This window comes from Tripterygium wilfordii, chromosome 17 (assembly GCF_013401445.1).
Source record: "Tripterygium wilfordii isolate XIE 37 chromosome 17, ASM1340144v1, whole genome shotgun sequence".
Taxonomy (NCBI): domain Eukaryota; kingdom Viridiplantae; phylum Streptophyta; class Magnoliopsida; order Celastrales; family Celastraceae; genus Tripterygium; species Tripterygium wilfordii.
Window position 1 is genome coordinate 5,173,366 of NC_052248.1, and position 18,266 is coordinate 5,191,631.

The window sequence follows — 18,266 nt, forward strand, 5'->3', positions numbered from 1 at the left end:
GCCAAGCGACCTCACCCCACAAGTGAGACTAGTACCTCTAGGGAAACAGATGCTAGACCAAGGAGAATTCACCTTAGGAGGTTATGGGTGTCAAAGGGTTTGTGTGATTTGGATGTGAAAGCATATGTGAAGAATTCTTTCAATATTAATGCATATGCAATTGTGACCACGAACCCTAAAGGATCCAAGATTTGGATACCTAAAGTGTCATGGTAACACTTTGATTAGATATGCTTAAACTCAAATCCAAGTCATACACATGGCATTTGTATAGTAAGTGCTCAAGACATATAATTGGAGATGTTTCTTGCTTATACACTCTTGTAAAAGAAGATTGGTGGAATGTCATCTTAGGGGACGATTTGAAAAGGTATGATCCTAGACATGGATCCAAAGGAAAATCTTTATCTGTTTATTGAAAATGTTGATGCCTTGTATTTCAAAGTGTTGAATGTTATTTAAATGATAATGTTTTTGAAGATGCTAAATATTTAATTAAACTTGTCCTGTGATAATGTTACCATGATAGGTCTTAGGAATGAATATGCATACATGATTGATATTGAATTCATAAATCGATCAAGAATTTCCTTGTCTCCATCATAAGATAGCTCATGGGAGAATTAAAAAATGTGAGGAGAGGAATCCCGAAGTTGGTTCGAAAAGGGATATGTTCCCCAGGCTAGATTGGAGCCTTAACAAAAAAGTAGTCATTTTTCCAGTCTTTTATGGAAGGCTCAGAGGGAGGAGCCTCAAATGGCTATTAGTACTGAAAGTAATAAAGTCTGAACTTTTGTGGATGATCAAGAATTTTGGGTCAAAAAAGCAGAAAAAATGCCAAAAATGCCAAAGAAAATATTGATTGTCGGAGGATAAGGAATCTAACCCTGGGCTTTAAGGAATGGAGAAAAACAACAAACTTCCCCTAATTCGATCGGAGAGGATGTTCGTCGGTCTGAATACAACGACAAGGCCAGGTGATATCATACTCCCTTTGAATATTCTTGATCCTGTGGTCATCTAGACCGTAGCCCAAAAGACAATCCGACTCGATATCCTTTTCTCGATAGGACCCCCAACTTGTTTATTGGAAGGAACCCAGTTTGAAGAAGTTATTTCGAGATGGGCAACCCAAAGAGCAGCAGCACCACTAATATCGTCCCATGGAGAGTCAATAATGTTCACCTCGCAACTAGTACCAGATATAGTTCTTTTATGAGAAGAGGAGGTTGAACCCGGGGATCCACCTCAGAAAGTGGTTGAGGTGAAAGAATCAGAATCTGAAGACATAATTAAAGAAGTGAAGAAAAAACTGACGTGAAGAATGAGGAAGAGTGGCTTGGATTGAAAAGAGGATGGCTCGCTCGGAATAAGAGTAGCTCGCTCAGGAATTTGAGAGGTGAAAGACAAGTGAAAATGTGTAGTATTACCGACCCTCTATTTATGCTTGGAGAATCAGAAAAAATTAACGGTCCAAGATAAAGCAACTCTTCATGTTCCCCCCATTTGGATGGTGAATACGAATCGAGGGGGGCTATTATACGTGAGAAGAAGCCTTGATACGATTTTTGGGGGACATATGATATTACCAAACTAACCCCACCAATTATACATGAACACATGACACTTCGAAACAAGCCAGGCAAAGGTGAAGAGGTACCTCGGGACCAACTGAGGTGCCTTCCCCGGTACTATAAAGAAAAGTATACCTAAACTGAATAGCTCGGTACTGACCGAGGTACATCATCAATACCCCATCGATGTAGGTTTGCTTTATCCTACCGAGATGGGTTCAACCTATTCGATCGAGGTAAACACGACTCTGATGAATTAATGTCCCAATAGGACATTAACTCTTGACAGAGTTTGACTCCATTTGGGGAGGAATGTGGGTGGGATATACCCTCCAGAGAATTCTCATAGAAGCCAATGCGAAAGAGTCTTATGAAAGACTCTAGGTAACACAAGAGGGGGGGTGAATTGTTTTACCCTTTAAAAATATGTCAAATTTGAGTTTAAACCTGCTGATTTCAGATTACTTTAAATCTTATAGAAACTTGATATTAGTGAATATAAGCTTGAGGTCTAGGTTAGTTCAAGTAGGAATCAAGTACTAGAATTAAATACAACAAGCACACACACAAATAAATTAGTAAAGAGTAGGGTAAGAGAGTGCAAACAGATTTATAGTGGTTCGGCTTTGTATAGTCCTACATCCACTCCTCAAGGCTCCTCCATGAGATTTTGAATCCACTATTATTTGCTTGTTGAAGAGCCAAGCCTCTGTCTTTACACCAGCTGTTGTTTAAAGTGCCAACTTCACTTTACAATGACTGTTTTGGCTTACCAAGTGCCAGCCTCACTTTCTTGTGATTTTGTAAGCTAACCACAAACACTTAGACTCTTAATTGTGTGTACAAAGTGACCCTATAATGATCAAGGAGTGTACAATGAAGCTTGAGTATTTTCTGAGTAAGAATGAAGGCTTGAATGCTTGTAAAACTCTCAGAGAATTGGAATGAAGTTCTGTATTTTTCTATGAAGTATGTATGAGCATTTATATGCACTAGAATTCCTAAATATGTCCGTTGCATTGAGCTATACCTTTTTGACCTTTAAAGCTTTGTGATATGAAAGATTTCAGCTCCCATTTATTTCTTTTGCAGCTGTCTTTTACTTCTTGTCTTCTCCATTTATTTCTTCTTCTTATCTCTTCAATAATTTAAACAACTTATGTCATCTCTTTTATTTCTTTTACAGCCAACTTTGACTTCTTATCTCTTTCACCTACTTCATTGCTTTTCTTTTCAACAATTGCAGCTATCTTTAACTCTTTGATCATGTGATGTCTGTAGGTGCAAGAAAAGTCTTCATAATTTAATTTTTAGCATGCTTTGCTAGCTGTTATTTCAAATCAGCTGCTAATCTTTCTTTTCTGCATTCATTCATTGAATTTCAGCAAGCTTTGACTTTATAGGATGACAACTTGTGATATGCTAACTTGTGTAAGAGTAGCAAAGGTCAAAACAACAAGACAATTCATAGTGAAATCTGGAACCTGAAACTTAGTGACTTGTAAGCTTGATTAAAAGCTTCATGTCTTGATCTTTGTTAGCCTTGAAAATTAAAGCATTAAAGGATAGAAACAAGTTCAGAATATAATTAAGAATGCATAGCAAACATAGAACACATATTTTGATCAACATATAGAATGCACACTTCATCATCAAAACTCATATCATAACATTCTCCCCCTTTTCATTTTGCAATTTCTTTACTAGTTTTGAAAATTCAGTTAAGGCCTCATTTTTATGTGCTAAAAATAGAACCCATGTAAATCTTGTATAGTCATCAACTAGAACAAAAGCATAAGATTTTCCACCAAGACTTTTTACTCTACTAGGACCAAAAAGGTCCAAATGCAATAGTTGTAATGGCCTTGAAGTAGAAACTACATCTTTAGGTTTAAAAGAGCTTTTCACTTGCTTGCCTCTTGTGCAAGTATCACAGACACCATTATTGACAAAATTCAGATTTGGAACTCCTTTAACTAGCCCTTTTTTAGTCAATTTAGCTAAGGTGCTCATACCTATATGTCCAAGTCTTCTATGCCAATTTTCAATTACTAATTCAGATGCAACTAAGCATTTTACAGAACTTGCATGTAACATTTCCAAGTCAATTTTATAAACGTTACCTTTTCTGAAACCAGTTAGGGCAGTGACATTTTCAACACTTGTTATAAGACATTTTTTCTTAGAAAAACACACATTAAGATCTCTATCTGTTAATTTACTAATACTTAATAGATTGTAAGATAAACCATCTACCAAGAGCACATTTTCAATGCAAAATGAAGAGAGATTACCTATAGACCCTATACCTAGGATCTTACCCTTTGCATTGTCTCCAAAAGTTACATATCCTCCATTTTCTTTCATTGTGAAGGATGAAAACAATTTTGGATTTCCAGTCATATGTCTAGAACACCCGCTGTCCAGAAACCATTCACAAGCTTTAAGGCTTGATTTTAGACAAACCTGCAGAGAATTTGTGTTCATTTAGGTACCCACACTTCGTGGGGTCCTTGTTGGTTAGTATCAACAACATATGTTCCTTTAGGAACCCAAATTTGGACAATTTTTTTATTTGTAGTTCTTGACCTGAATCTGGAATTTTTAATTACTGAGCTGGTGGAGGCATTAAAATCAAATTTGCTTCTTTCTAATAATGTTTCCTTCAATTTAGTAGGATTGTATCCTATCCCTGTTTTATCTAGGTATGGTTTTTGCATAGATAGGATGTTATCAAGCTTGTCTGAACTAGCATAGAATTTTTTAAAAGATTCTTCTAAGCATTTGTTCTTTTCTTTTAGACATCTAAGTTCTTCTAGCAAATCTGAATTATCAGGCATAATAATGTCCTTAAAATTTTTCAGCTCCTCTAGTTCTATATTTAAGTTGTTAAGCTTGCTTTGTAATTTACTTATTTCTTCTAGACATGCTTTCTCTTTATCTTTCAAGCTAGCATTTTCCTTTTTCAAATTCTTGTTTACAAAGATAAGTTTTTCATTCTGATTGCACATTTCCTGGAAAGATTTAAATAATTCATCAACAGAAATATCATCATAATCAGAGTCCAAATCAGATTCACTAACCTCTGCAGCAGAATGAACTTCTTCCTTAGCCACTAGGCAAAAGTTTGCCCTGATATCTTCATTATCAGATTGGTCTGACTCTGAAGAATCTGGATCCCAAGTAGATTTAAGTGCTTTCTTATCTTCTTTCTTCTTATCTCTGTAGTGTGCTCTTTTCTTCCTTGGACATTCATTTTTAACATGTCCTGCTTTGCCACAATTAAAGCAAACAACTTCATCAATTGTTTTACCTTTTTCATTTCTTTTGCTTCTGTTAGGAAACTTCTTCCTGTACTTCATAAATTTTTTGAAATTTTTAACCAACAAAGCTGTATCAGTATCACTATCATCTTCACTATCTTCGTGGGAACTTTGTACAACAAGTGCAGTAGTTCTTTTCTTACTGTCCTCTTCTTCCTCCACTTCTCTATCCTTCAATTTTAGCTCATGAGTCATTAGAGAACCAATGAGTTCCTCAAGAGGTAATGTCTTCAAGTTCTTTGATTCTTGAATTGCTGTCACCTTGGCATCCCACTTTTTAGGTAGAGATCTTAGGATCTTTTGTACTTGATCTGCATCTGAAAACACTTTACCAAGAGCAGTTAAATCATTTACTAAACCAGTAAGCCTTCCATACATATCAGATATTGACTCATGAGGTTTCATTTTGAACAACTCATACTTATGAACAAGAATATTTATTTTAGAGTCCTTAACTTGACTTGTCCCTTCATGCTTAATTTCAAATTTCTTCCATATATCTCTTGCTGTTACACATGTAGAAATATGATTATATTCTTGTCTACTTAGTCCACAGTGTAATATGTTTTTAGCTTTTGCATTATAGGACACTAAATTCTTGTCATTTTCACTCCATTCACTTCTAGGTTTATCAATCTCTGATTCTTCTTCACCTTTCTTGATCTGCTTTGTTGGTTTATATGGTCCATTTGCTACAATTTCCCATAACTCAATGTCATTTGATTGTAGAAAAATCTTCATTCTATTTTTCCAAAAAGCATAGTCTTTTCCTTTAAAGAATGGTGGTTTATTGATTGACATTCCAAACTCTTCAGCCATCTAATTCTCTAGAATGTTAGTTCTTATGAGAATTTAAAACCTTGCTCCGATACCAATTGAAAGACTCTAGGTAACACAAGAGGGGGGTGAATTGTTTTACCCTTTAAAAATATGTCAAATTTGAGTTTAAACCTGCTGATTTCATATTACTTTAAATCTTATAGAAACTTGATATTAGTGAATATAAGCTTGAGGTCTAGGTTAGTTCAAGTAGGAATCAAGTACTAGAATTAAATACAACAAGCACACACACAAAAAAATTAGTAAAGAGTAGGGTAAGAGAGTGCAAACAGATTTATAGTGGTTCGGCTTTGTATAGTCCTACATCCACTCCTCAAGGCTCCTCCTTGAGATTTTGAATCCATTATTATTTGCTTGTTGAAGAGCCAAGCCTCTCTCTTTACACCAGCTGTTGTTTAAAGTGCCAACTTCACTTTACAATGGCTGTTTTGGCTTACCAAGTGCCAGCCTCACTTTCTTGTGATTTTGTAAGCTAACCACAAACACTTAGACTCTTAATTGTGTGTACAAAGTGACCCTATAATGATCAAGGAGTGTACAATGAAGCTTGAGTATTTTCTAAGTAAGAATGAAGGCTTGAATGCTTGTAAAACTCTCAGAGAATTGGAATGAAGTTCTGTGTTTTTATATGAAGTATGTATGAGCATTTATATGCACTAGAATTCCTAAATATGTCCGTTGCATTGAGCTATACCTTTTTGACCTTTAAAGCTTTGTGATATGAAAGATTTCAGCTCCCATTTATTTCTTTTGCAGCTGTCTTTTACTTCTTGTCTTCTCCATTTATTTCTTCTTCTTATCTCTTCAATAATTCAAACAACTTATGTCATCTCTTTTATTTCTTTTACAGCCACCTTTGACTTCTTATCTCTTTCACCTACTTCATTGCTTTTCTTTTCAACAATTGCAGCTATCTTTAACTCTTTGATCATGTGATGTCTGTAGGTGCAAGAAAAGTCTTCATAATTTAATTTTTAGCATGCTTTGCTAGCTGTTATTTCAAATCAGCTGCTAATCTTTCTTTTCTGCATTCATTCATTGAATTTCAGCAAGCTTTGACTTTATAGGATGACAACTTGTGATATGCTAACTTGTGTAAGAGTAGCAAAGGTCAAAACAACAAGACAATTCATAGTGAAATCTGGAACCTGAAACTTAGTGACTTGTAAGCTTGATTAAAAGCTTCATGTCTTGATCTTTGTTAGCCTTGAAAATTAAAGCATTAAATGATAGAAACAAGTTCAGAATATAATTAAGAATGCATAGCAAACATAGAAACATATTTTGATCAACATATAGAATGCACACTTCATCATCAAAACTCATATCATAACATCTTATTCCTACTACAAAAAGAACACTTCAACTCATATAAAAGGGGGACCTCAAGCATCAGGTAAACATGCTAATTCCTACACTCAAAATTATTTAGTGAGCAAGGAGCAGAGCCACGAGCAATGAGCCTTCCTCCCTAGTTAAGTTCAACACTGACTTGAGCATCAGAGAGATCCCCCAAGTACACTCTCGAAGCCCTACCATAACTTATGTTTGCTCCCCGTGCTGGAAATAAGGAAAATACTTACCAATAAGGAAGGAATTCAACTACTCCAACTCAGTTGACTTGGGTGATCCGTTTGACAAGTACGCCCTATTTTCGACATCATCAACACAGAATTTACCCTAATTCGGACTCAATTTGAGATCTTACATCCATCAATATTCCACTATGATTTTTCTTAATGCTTACAAGTAGAGTTTACAAGAGTATTTTTTCTCTCTCTCGTGCCTTTCCTTCACCATCTTTTACAACTCTTTCAAGAATAACGTAAACCTATTTTTTTGTTTTGTTTTGTTTTACAACTTAAATCACGACAGATTGTAATACCGCTCAAGTGGTGTGCATCCCACTCTAACATTCACCCTCTCGAGTTCAAATGGAGTTTTCGACATCTCCCGCTGCTTGAGCGGTGTCCTGTTCTGCTCTGGCGGTTTGTTTTTGGACAACTTCATGAATCAGACCAGCGCCACACCGCTCAAGCGTCTATTGTGGAGTCTTATATTGCCTACCACAACACCTCATTTCATATAGATTTGTCTATTTCTTAAATGAGAAAATAACTTATGGAGTGGCCCAAAGAAATATTATTATTATTTTATTTTTAGTTTAAAGCTGACACAGGAATTGTAATGGCGTCATGGCGCGCGTCATACAATGTGTAGATAGAATTTAGTAGGACTTCTTTTTCACTCATTATTTTCTTAATTTTTTTTTTATTTTTGATACTATTAATTGAACATCAAATGCATGAAATATGGTCACCGGGGCCTCCATAATAGAAGCCAGGAAAATTGTCATTGCCAGAAAAGATTTCAATGTCGTAACATTGAGGATTGGTCACGTCTTTTGTAAGGTTATTCCCTGGAGAAGTCCAAATATTTTCATCGTCATTATCTAGACGGATTTTTAGTCCATCGAAGTAACTTGCTTTTGTATAACCTTCTGTAGGAAAGTGTCCGGACCCCATTTCGATTCTCGAGTGCCTATTGCTATTGTCGGATTTGCTTACGAGGCCACCCCAATCCACAACACTACCCCCATCTTCCAGATGTGGGAAAAAGTCTTTTCGCCAAAAACCCACCCTCTTTCCTTCAACTTCAAGCCACCAATTTTTTGTCCTTTTATTCTTATTACAAAAGTAAAATAAGTGCATTAAATATTTTACTGTTGTATAAAAAAAAATACCTAAAACAAAATTATTAATTTAATTAATTACCTTCGAGATACTCGCGATCATATCATATTGGTGACTGCCATAAGTTGATACATGATCAAATGGGGCTCCTGGGACTTTACCATCACCGTAAATCTTAAATCCCTCACGACCTCCAACTGAACGATAGTAGTGTTTTGTTCGATACGCATCATTCTGTATATATATATATGAGAATAAAATATTAAGATAAAATTTACAAATAAAAAAGTATAGATGAATTGTCACATACGCATCAACTTTACGCATTCGAAATCAATGATTCTAATAAACCACAACAAAAGTAGGGGCCGTACATTTATTGTGGGACCCGTCACATCTATGATTGAGAAACATATGCGTAAAGTTTGTGCGTATGTGAGAATTCCTCGTATATTAGCATCTAATAGAACTTTATGGAGTACGAGTGAAGCATGAACTTACAGTCCAAGAAACAAAAAATCTAGTAGTTTGATCTTCACCATTAAGCGATGAGTTTACCTTATTTGAAAAGAATGAAATATTTTAGAAATTTTTGCTAGATAACTTATCATAATTTAATAAATTAATTTACTAGGGTCGTCAGGGAAAAACTAACAAGCCATCCAACTTCAATGGCGTCAAAATTATCTACTGATGGTCCTGATATGATACGAATACGAGCTGTGCTATATCCAATAATGTTCCTCTCGACCGATGGATTCCATAGGTTTATACGTGCTTGTGCTCCATATATCTTATTTTCTGGTTGATAAATGGCGAGTGCAACCTATAACGATAAATGCAAAACTTAAACAGTAAAAATATTATTTAAATAATTTTTTAAAACTTTATTTAAAATATAAACTAATTGTCTGAAAGTACCTTATAACCATCTGAATTTAGTTGATTAAAATGAAAGTGTGGTTTCCTTTCAAATTCGGACACAAAATTTGCTCTCATAGAATCAGCAACTGTGGTCTCCGTAATGGGAATAGTTTCTTTGGGAAACTTTGTCCGGTTTCTCAGCGAAGTTTGCGACTCTTTGTCACTTCTTTTTAATTGATCTTTCTGTATTTTTTGTAATTGTATAGGCACCCTCTTGAGAATTAGATAAACAAATATTGTTAGGTAATATCTAGATACTTAAAAATTATTATCAAAAAAGAGAGTGAATAAGCATTAACTTATCGAAAATGACATGTAGCCCATGGGGAGCTCAACAGATTTATTCTATTGATTGAATCAATTGAATTATTTTATTTTCACTCTTTTATCTCAGAATTCATTGTCCAAAATTTATTGTTTTAATATAGATTCTATTGTTTTTTAAAGCACAGTATAGAATTTATTGTTTTAGTTCTAAATTCATTTGTTATTGAAATTCCATTGAAAAAAATAATGGGATTAAGAAATTCCATTGAAAAAAACAATGGAATTAAGATTTATCTGATAAAAATTATCTACAATAGATCTTATTAGAAAGAATTTTATGTGTTGATTCTGAATATGCAATTTTTTTTAAATCTAACATGTATTTTGAGAGTTAAAACATTTAAAATTTCGTTTAAGAGACGTGGGCTACCTAGCATTACTGTTAACTTATTAGTTTTTTTCTCTAATATATAAATTCAGTGTTTACTTAGAAGAATGAATAAAAAAATGGTAACTTTTTTCATCAATACAGTGGATGATATCTCGATCTATTTGAGCCTTTTGTGTTATGCTCAAACTTTCAATTAATTAGTACAATCAAATTTTGAAATCGAAAAGAAAATGATAAAGAACCTTAATTACCTCTACAATCAGAGGTTTGTTGATCTTCTTTACTGCCATAGCCATATCTTCATAGTTTAGAGCTGAAACAAGAATATTAGTAAGAAGGATGAATGCAAACAAAGAAAAAATTAGGAACCTCATCGCTTGCAGTGTCATGAATTAGAGGTAAACAATTAAGGAGAAGATAATTAACCTTAATTATATTGTCTATATATATATATATAGTATTTCAAAACTAAGAAAAAGTTAAGAGAGTTGCATAAAAAAAAGTGTCAATTGTTAGACAAAAAATGAGCTTAGAATACACCCACAGATGGATAATTCATTATAATCCATAGACACCGTATTATCGTACCATCCAAAAGGCAAAACGATAAAATAAAAAAAAAAAAGTTTGGTAAATGTCGAGGAGGGTTTGGAAAAATTAGTTACAACTATTCTATGCAAAATGCCTTGTCTCCACCTCTACACACTTATTATCTATATTTCAATTTTTTTAGGTAACTTTACTTTTGTGTCTTTACATGTGATGGATTTTCAGTTATGTTCTCATAGACTTATGTAACAGATCTTAAACTTTTGAGGTAAAGACTCGAATGATGATAATGATGATTTTGTTCATTGGATACAAAAACAACAATACTTTAGTTCCACTAAGAACTTCTATCATATTTTTCTTGTTGTCAACAAGTGAAACTCTTGGTGCAATTGTCCACTTTTGTGTGTTGTTTTAATATTTCAATTGTCTAGCATTGATTGGACAAAAAGGGAGTACTATTAAATACTATCTAAACACCATATGATGTTACCATGAAGCCAATATGCCATCATAGGCTATGAGGCTTAACAGTTTTATGTTGGGATTATTTCCTAAAAATATGATGTATACGATGATAGTTAATGATAGGTCATGGACAGATTTCTAAATAAAATCTCGATATAAGAAAAGTGCATATCTTAGCTAGAGTGCATCTATTTGAAATTGCATCCATAGTTCATATTGTATCATATGAATATTAGATTGAATATTATTTTTAGTCATAGAGTGGCGATAAAGAATAATATTTCAGGAGTCTCAACATATTTCTTGTGGAGTCTTCTTAGTAGTCTATTAAAAACATCTTTTCCTATCTTAAGGAAGTTTGACAAAATTCTCCATATCACAATGATTAATGGGAATGACTCACAAGAATAGGATTTGTATAACAAATATTATAGGTGATGATTATTTACACTCCTCATTTTCCCATTGACACCCCATTTCCCCCAACCACCAAACATGCCCTTATCCCATTTGTCCCCTCACTGCCATCTTCTTCTTCACCATCGATCACAGAATGGAACAACACTAGCAGAGATTACACTCCCAGGTACGCGATCGACCATCACCACCATCATTGCTTTTCAGTTCATGTTTGCCATGAGAGGTCATGAAGTGAAGCTTTTGTGAGAGAGAGTGGAGTATGATTGTGATTATGTCGAAGTTGTCTTTCGTCATTCTGTTGCTGCGCTTCTATTTGATTTTTGAGTTTTTTGTTTGGGGTTTCCTTCAGTTACTGGTGGAGGATTTGATCTGTATGCCTTGCCTTTCGGCCTTCCCCTCTCAAATTGTAATGCCCTTACCTCACTTACAGTGAAAGAAGGCTACACAGTAGGCTAAGAGAAGCGAAGCAACTAGTTTACTTGCTTGAAAAGGTGCGGCTAGTCAGGAGTCGAACAGAAGCATGAGTTGAGTGGTGAGCTAAAGAAGGGTAGCGAAACTAGGAACGGAGTTGGCTTGTTAGAACGGTGGTGGTGCAAGGGCGTGTTTGGTGATTGGAGGAAATGGGGTGTCAATGGGAAAATGAGGAGTGTAAATAGTCCCCATCATATTATATAGTTTTAAGGTTTAAGTTTACCAAAGACAAACCTAGGGTAAATTTTTTTTGTTAAGATATACGTAAGCCTTGTAAGATGATGAATGGAAAAACAATAAATCTCGGGGTTTTGATTTAGATGATAAGAATAATATTTTACATAATCAAAATTAACGATAGAGTTGTCTTAGGTCCAAAATCCTAAAAAGGCTTTGGAACTCTTAGTGGTATGGGCCGCGGGGTCTTGAGAGGCAAGGAAAGGCCACGGTCCCCTTGCCATAGAATAGGAGTCTTAATCCTAATTAGAGTAGGAGTTCTAAATTGAATCGGCGTATGAGTTCTCATTGGAATTAGAGTAGGAATACTCAACCAGATTGGAGTATGAGTTCTTGATAACTCTAAGAGTGCATACATTTTATACCTCTATTTCTTAGTTTTTTTTTTACATTTTTTTGGAGTAAAACTTGTTCATTTTATGTTTCTTTTATTTAATTGGATCCTAGAGATGGATACGGAGTAGATTGATAGTCTTTATTCCAAAAATATCATAATTAGAACAGGAATTTACTGTTCAAGTCAGTCCGCTTTCGAAGAGTACCAAAAATTCTACAGACTGGACTAGGTTTCGTGCTATATATCATTGGAAATATAAGGAATTTTAGTTTCTGAAACATTTTGCGATATTGATGTAAGAAATTTGGAAGCCCCGCAGAGGAATTTTCAAGTGAAAAAATTGATGGCATGTATGTTGTAAATTTCAAGTGAATAATTGTCGTACATTATATTGTTTCAAAATTACAGTCAAAATGCCGAGCCAATCGTCCTATGTGTACCAGTGAAGGATACGTGATGAGGAGAGAAGGAAGTAGGAGGCTGGCTAGCTTGACTTTTGGTTGTAAAAGGAAAGAAAAGATGTGAATGAAAGTAGGAAACATAGCTGGAAATTGGAGTTGGCTGCAAGTTCTTAAATTAAAGGAAGTTTTTGTGGACAATATTAAAGGGAGTCCTATAGCATAATTGAAGGGTAGTTGGAGAGCCATATTCTCTCTACCTTTTATTTTTGTTCTTGTTTCATGGATATTTCATTCTTAATCTTCTTGTGTTCTAATAACATGAGTAGCTAAACTTTTTAACTAGGATGTGATCGATGTAGCCTAGCATGATAATTGCAAGTTGATTCAATTTTAAAAGTATTCAATTATAGTTTATTGATTCTTGTTTTTCTATCTCCATGATTATAAGTTTATTGTATGTTTGATTGCTTGCTTGATTACTATTCAAACTTGTATATAAACTAATTCAGTGAAGGCCAAGGAACACACCATAGTCACATGTCTTAGTGAAATTGAAATTGAAAAAAAATTAATTGTCAAAGACTTGGGCCACGATTTAGAAGATTCGTTGGTTGTGATGTTCTTATGATTTTAATGGATCATTAATTTTGGGTTAACAATTGCGATCAAGCAGTATTAATATATTTCTTAGTGATACGTGTTTGCATTGTGACCGAACAAACCAATATAATCGAGAAAGAATCAACCCTTGAATTGGAACTGATATTGTATGATTGATATTTGTTGCTTGTAGTTAGATTGTGTGGTGAAATTACTACTCTAGTTTCAGCTGCATACATTCATATCCTAATTTCAAAATATGAGAAGTTAGGTGACTGAGGAAAGAAGTATATCTTCATAAGATACTCTAAGACTTTCAAAGGATTTGTCTAGGGAACAATGAAGATGGAGGAGTTAATGAAATTGAGTCACAAAATGTCGCTTTTCTACAAAAAGAGTATTCTAGCCGAGGAGAGGTTTTGAAGGATTTTCACTATTATAAAGTTTAAAACCTTAATGATGGCGCAATTGATTATCTAATTGAGGATATTGATGATACATCTCATCCTCTATCTTAGAGACAATGGGAGTGACAGGGGCGGATCTAAAAAATGAATTTAAGGGCGCTTGATTAGTGGTGGATTTAGACATTTATAAGAGGGGCGCCGAAGGTTAAAAGAGGTTCAGGAGCAGTGCTCTTGAAATTTTTTTATGACATTTACTGATAAGTGACCGAAAATAAGAAAATATCGATATAGTTATCAAATTAAGTAAATAGCTATATAATTATTAAATTACATATCAAAATCTATATATTAAAAAGCGATCGGGAATAAACTATCATTTAAGTTGTGTTAGAAGATTTTTCATTAAATACAAATAATCTATCATCTATCATTAGTAGCAATTGATATATGTTCTCTTTATAAGTGTGTATCAATCAACACGTATAATTTCTAAATTAACCATACGTATTATATAGTTATTAAAATATAAATAAATGGATTTAATTTGAGATTTGGGTATTTAGTAGCTAGTATACATGGTCATTTTTTTTTTCCACAATTTGAGGGTCGGCTTGAGCCCACCCTCCTAGCGACACATTAGATGAATTTACTCTAATGGAGTAAAACCATTTGGAATCTATACCTCCAAAGAGTGTACATGAACTTGATTCTTAAGCGTCGTTTTGAGATTAAATGAGAGACATTCATGATCTCTCCATTGGATTATGAGAGGACAATATCAGTTCAAATGATTCTTTCTGGTCCAAATCCAATGGTTGGAACTTTGGAGCAAAAAAATTGAGGCTATGAACGCAAACCATGTTGGGAATTTGGTTGAGCTTCCCAAACCAAAAAGCTATTGAGAACACATTGATTCTCAAAATCAAGAGATTTCCTATGGAACCATAGAACAATACAAGATACGATTGGTGGCAAGAGGCCAAGCACAAGCATCACTACCACCACAAAGCAGTAAGAAGATGGTCCTAACAAAGAAATTGAACAAAGAAGTTTTGCTCATGTGCGTTTTCCTTTCCTTAAGCTCTCCCGACCAGCCGGGAGAAATCTTGGGTGAAATCCTAGAACAGTACTTGAAACATGTTAAAATTAACCTTTCTTAATTTGTTACATGTGATCAGACAGATACCAACATGCGCAAAGTTCATTAAGGATTTGTCCGCCATGAAAGGGAAGCACCATGACTGCATTCATTCTTCACTCATGAAGCTTTCCCTAAACTTACGCATATCAATTCAAAACAAGTGAAACAGTCGCACACGTATTCAAGGTTACATACAAGCTCTTCCTACATATATATATATTACATACACTTTTTGGTCCACATAGGAGAATTCTTGTATATATATATATATATATATATTCAAAGTTGAAAACCATATGTATGTCCTTTTATTTTATAAATGCATTTAAAGGATATTCAATGCATCTTTGGCAAAGCTTATAACCTACTTATAAGCTTGCTTATAAGTTGAGAGCATAAGCTCTAAGCTCCAAAAAAATAAGCTCCAACTTAAAATTTATTTTGGAGTTTATATTTGTTTTCTTTTTTCTTCTTCTTTTTTATTAAGATAACATTATATATGATATATAAATTAATTTTTTTTATATAAAGATATCTTGTAATTTGTATCCAAATATAAAAGTATATTAATAATAAAAAAATTACCAAAAAATTACCAAGAAAGTAAAAAATCATAAAATAACAACCACAAAGAGTTATTAGTTCTTAATGTGTTGTGTAGTTTTTATTTTATTTTTTTTACACCTTATAAGCTAACGTTAGTCCACCAAATACCTAACAGTTTAGTACACAGCTTATAAGGTAGCTTTTTTTTATACAGGCAATGTTTGGTGCAGCGGGCTGCACAGCGGACTCGCTACACCAAACAGCCTATAACCGTTAGGTGGTACCGCCCTCCCAGAATAAGCTCTCTTCTGGGCTTTTATTTTTTTAATGTGAGACCAACATGGGAAGTATTTTTTATTTTTCATGTGGGATCCACGTGGATCCCACATGTTTAAAATTAATTTTTTATTTTAAAATGGTGGGACCCACTTGCATTATATTTAAATTATATTTATATTAAATTCTTAAATTAAGTACAAAATGTACTAATATTGTATTTAATTCTTAATAAATATTAAAATAAATCAATAACAATAATAAATTACTAATTCTTATAATATTTTATATTTATCCATTTATAATTATTATAATTATCTATATTAAATTACATTTATTCATTTATATATTCATACTATATATATTATATTACAATTTAAATATTAAGTTAAAGTAATTATAATTTTTACTTAATAAATTATACTTATAAATTAATAATAATACAACTAAATATATTTTATACAACCTAACTGCTAACAACCGTTAACAACTTCACCATACACCTCGAACTTTATTTCAGAAATTTAAGCTCAATTTTTTTTTCACAGCTTAACAATTAGCGTTGAAAATCAACACAACCACTCTACCAAACACACACCTTATAAACTAGCTTTGTTTTTTTAGCAAATAAGCTCTACCAAAAGGAGCTTCATAGTAGTAATGCATATATAATCATCCATTTCACTTCAAAACAATTCAAGGAGGCATAGAAGCAAGTAAAACAATTCAGTTTTAAACCTCTGAAACTTGTGCTCCCCATTCTTCAGTTGGTCGGAAGCAACAGCCCGATTGGATTGCACTTCTGAGCCGCTGCCAAAATGGCACATCTCTTACACGAAGAATGGGGGGTTCTTCTTCCAATAATTATTATATGCACAAAAAAGTCTGACTCGGATTATTTTTGGATAAGAAGAAAAAATTGATGTTGGGATTATTTAACAAAATTGATAGTGGATAATAATTGTGATATTTAACAAAATTGATGCGTTTGGTATATATTTAATCACTCTGGTTACTTTAGAGTCTACATTTGATGTTAGAGAAAAAAAATATTGATCTTGTTTCATTGCTTCTGAAAATTATTTTGAGTAATAATAAGTGGAAAGAACAATTAACAAGCTATTTGCACTAGAAATGATACTCACACCTAGTGATGCAAGGTAATTTGGGTCCCATACTTTGCAAAGAACAACCAATCTCCAACTGATAAGTGGCAAGGGAATGAAATTTTTATTTCTAATATTTGTTTATTTTATAGATTTTTGATCGATACTTGTTATTGCAAGAAATACTTGCAACTCAATACCGACGGGTTTATCCCAATCGCAAGTGTACGTGCCGACTGACAGTAAAATAGTTAATGAGGTCGAATCCACGAGAACTGTATTAATTACCAACTATAACTACTAACAATAGGGTAAATTAAATATCAGACACTTCTAATATTAACTAGCAATAAAATTGAACTAAATATCAATGGATGAAAAACCTAGCTTGGGTTTGGCTTGCCAACTACCTCCACCTATACACACAGATTAATATGCAATCACACAATTTAAAAGTTTAACAATGTTAATTGAAAGGCCTCGGTCCAGCTGCAGTCAATTAGATTTCCCTAAACAACGATCCTAACTTTGGTCCAGTTGCAAGATCTTTTCTTATCAACGGAGTCTTGGTTGGTCTATCCTAAAAATTTCCTTAGACAAGCATAAGCACTAGGAAATCGACAGTTGCACAATCTAGGATAATGGTCTATTACCCAATCAATTATGTCCTATGTTCCCAAAACTTGGATCTTACGCAAGTTCTTGTTACTTTGTCAAACACCGGGTCATGGTCAGCCGAATATGTTTAACTAACAATTCCTAAAATTATAATGTTGATCAGGCATGCATAACAATAGGAAATAAGCAATCAATCCAGAGAACAAAGAATTAAACTTAGTCTGATTATCAATCAAATCTGTACACAAGGTTTGTGGTAAAAGAATTACCAAACCCTAGCTAGAAAAGAGTTTAGCTGCACATGCTCATAATTAAAATCATATAACTACTCATAGACAATGTTCAAATTAATAGAAGAATTGAAATCTGCCGAAGGAATTGAACTGTCAAGCGTGATGTCTTCTCTCTTCTCCTTCTTGCCGTCAAACTCTCTCCAATATTCAGTCTGTAATCGTGCAGCCAAAAAGTTGTCTTCAACTAGGCATATCACTGCTTATATAGTGCTTAGCAAGCCCTAAACTGGCCCAATTGTCCTTGTCACATCAGCAACTTAATCACACAAGTCTGATTCCCGTGATCCGCGGCAGCAACAGGTTACAAAACAGGTCACAATTCCCGTCCAATGCCAGCTTTATCCTCTAGTAATACCTGTTCATAAAAATAACAATGTGGGCAGT

General features: G+C 33.8%; 1 protein-coding gene across 1 annotated transcript; it reads right to left on the reverse strand.

The window, feature by feature from the left end:
• Positions 1 to 8,034: 8,034 nt before the first annotated feature.
• On the reverse strand, positions 8,035 to 10,401 carry LOC119981851. Its single transcript, XM_038824995.1, has 6 exons — positions 10,264 to 10,401; positions 9,352 to 9,567; positions 9,086 to 9,256; positions 8,932 to 8,988; positions 8,512 to 8,664; positions 8,035 to 8,421 (listed from the first exon to the last, which is right to left on the reverse strand). The coding sequence occupies exons 1-6, from the start codon at positions 10,399 to 10,401 to the stop codon at positions 8,035 to 8,037; spliced, it is 1,122 nt and encodes a 373-aa protein (XP_038680923.1).
• Between the last annotated feature and the right edge of the window lie 7,865 nt (positions 10,402 to 18,266).

What these genes read in the sequence shown, in the direction of transcription:
- LOC119981851 (XM_038824995.1), bottom strand. Translation starts at nt 10,401, where the DNA reads ATGACACTGCAAGCGATGAGGTTCCTAATTTTTTCTTTGTTTGCATTC. An exon ending in ACAAACCTCTGATTGTAGAG is followed by an intron (nt 9,568 to 10,263) that starts GTAATTAAGGTT and finishes CTAATTCTCAAG; the next exon opens with AGGGTGCCTATACAATTACA. An exon ending in GATTTTTTGTTTCTTGGACT is followed by an intron (nt 8,665 to 8,931) that starts GTAAGTTCATGC and finishes ATATATATACAG; the next exon opens with AATGATGCGTATCGAACAAA.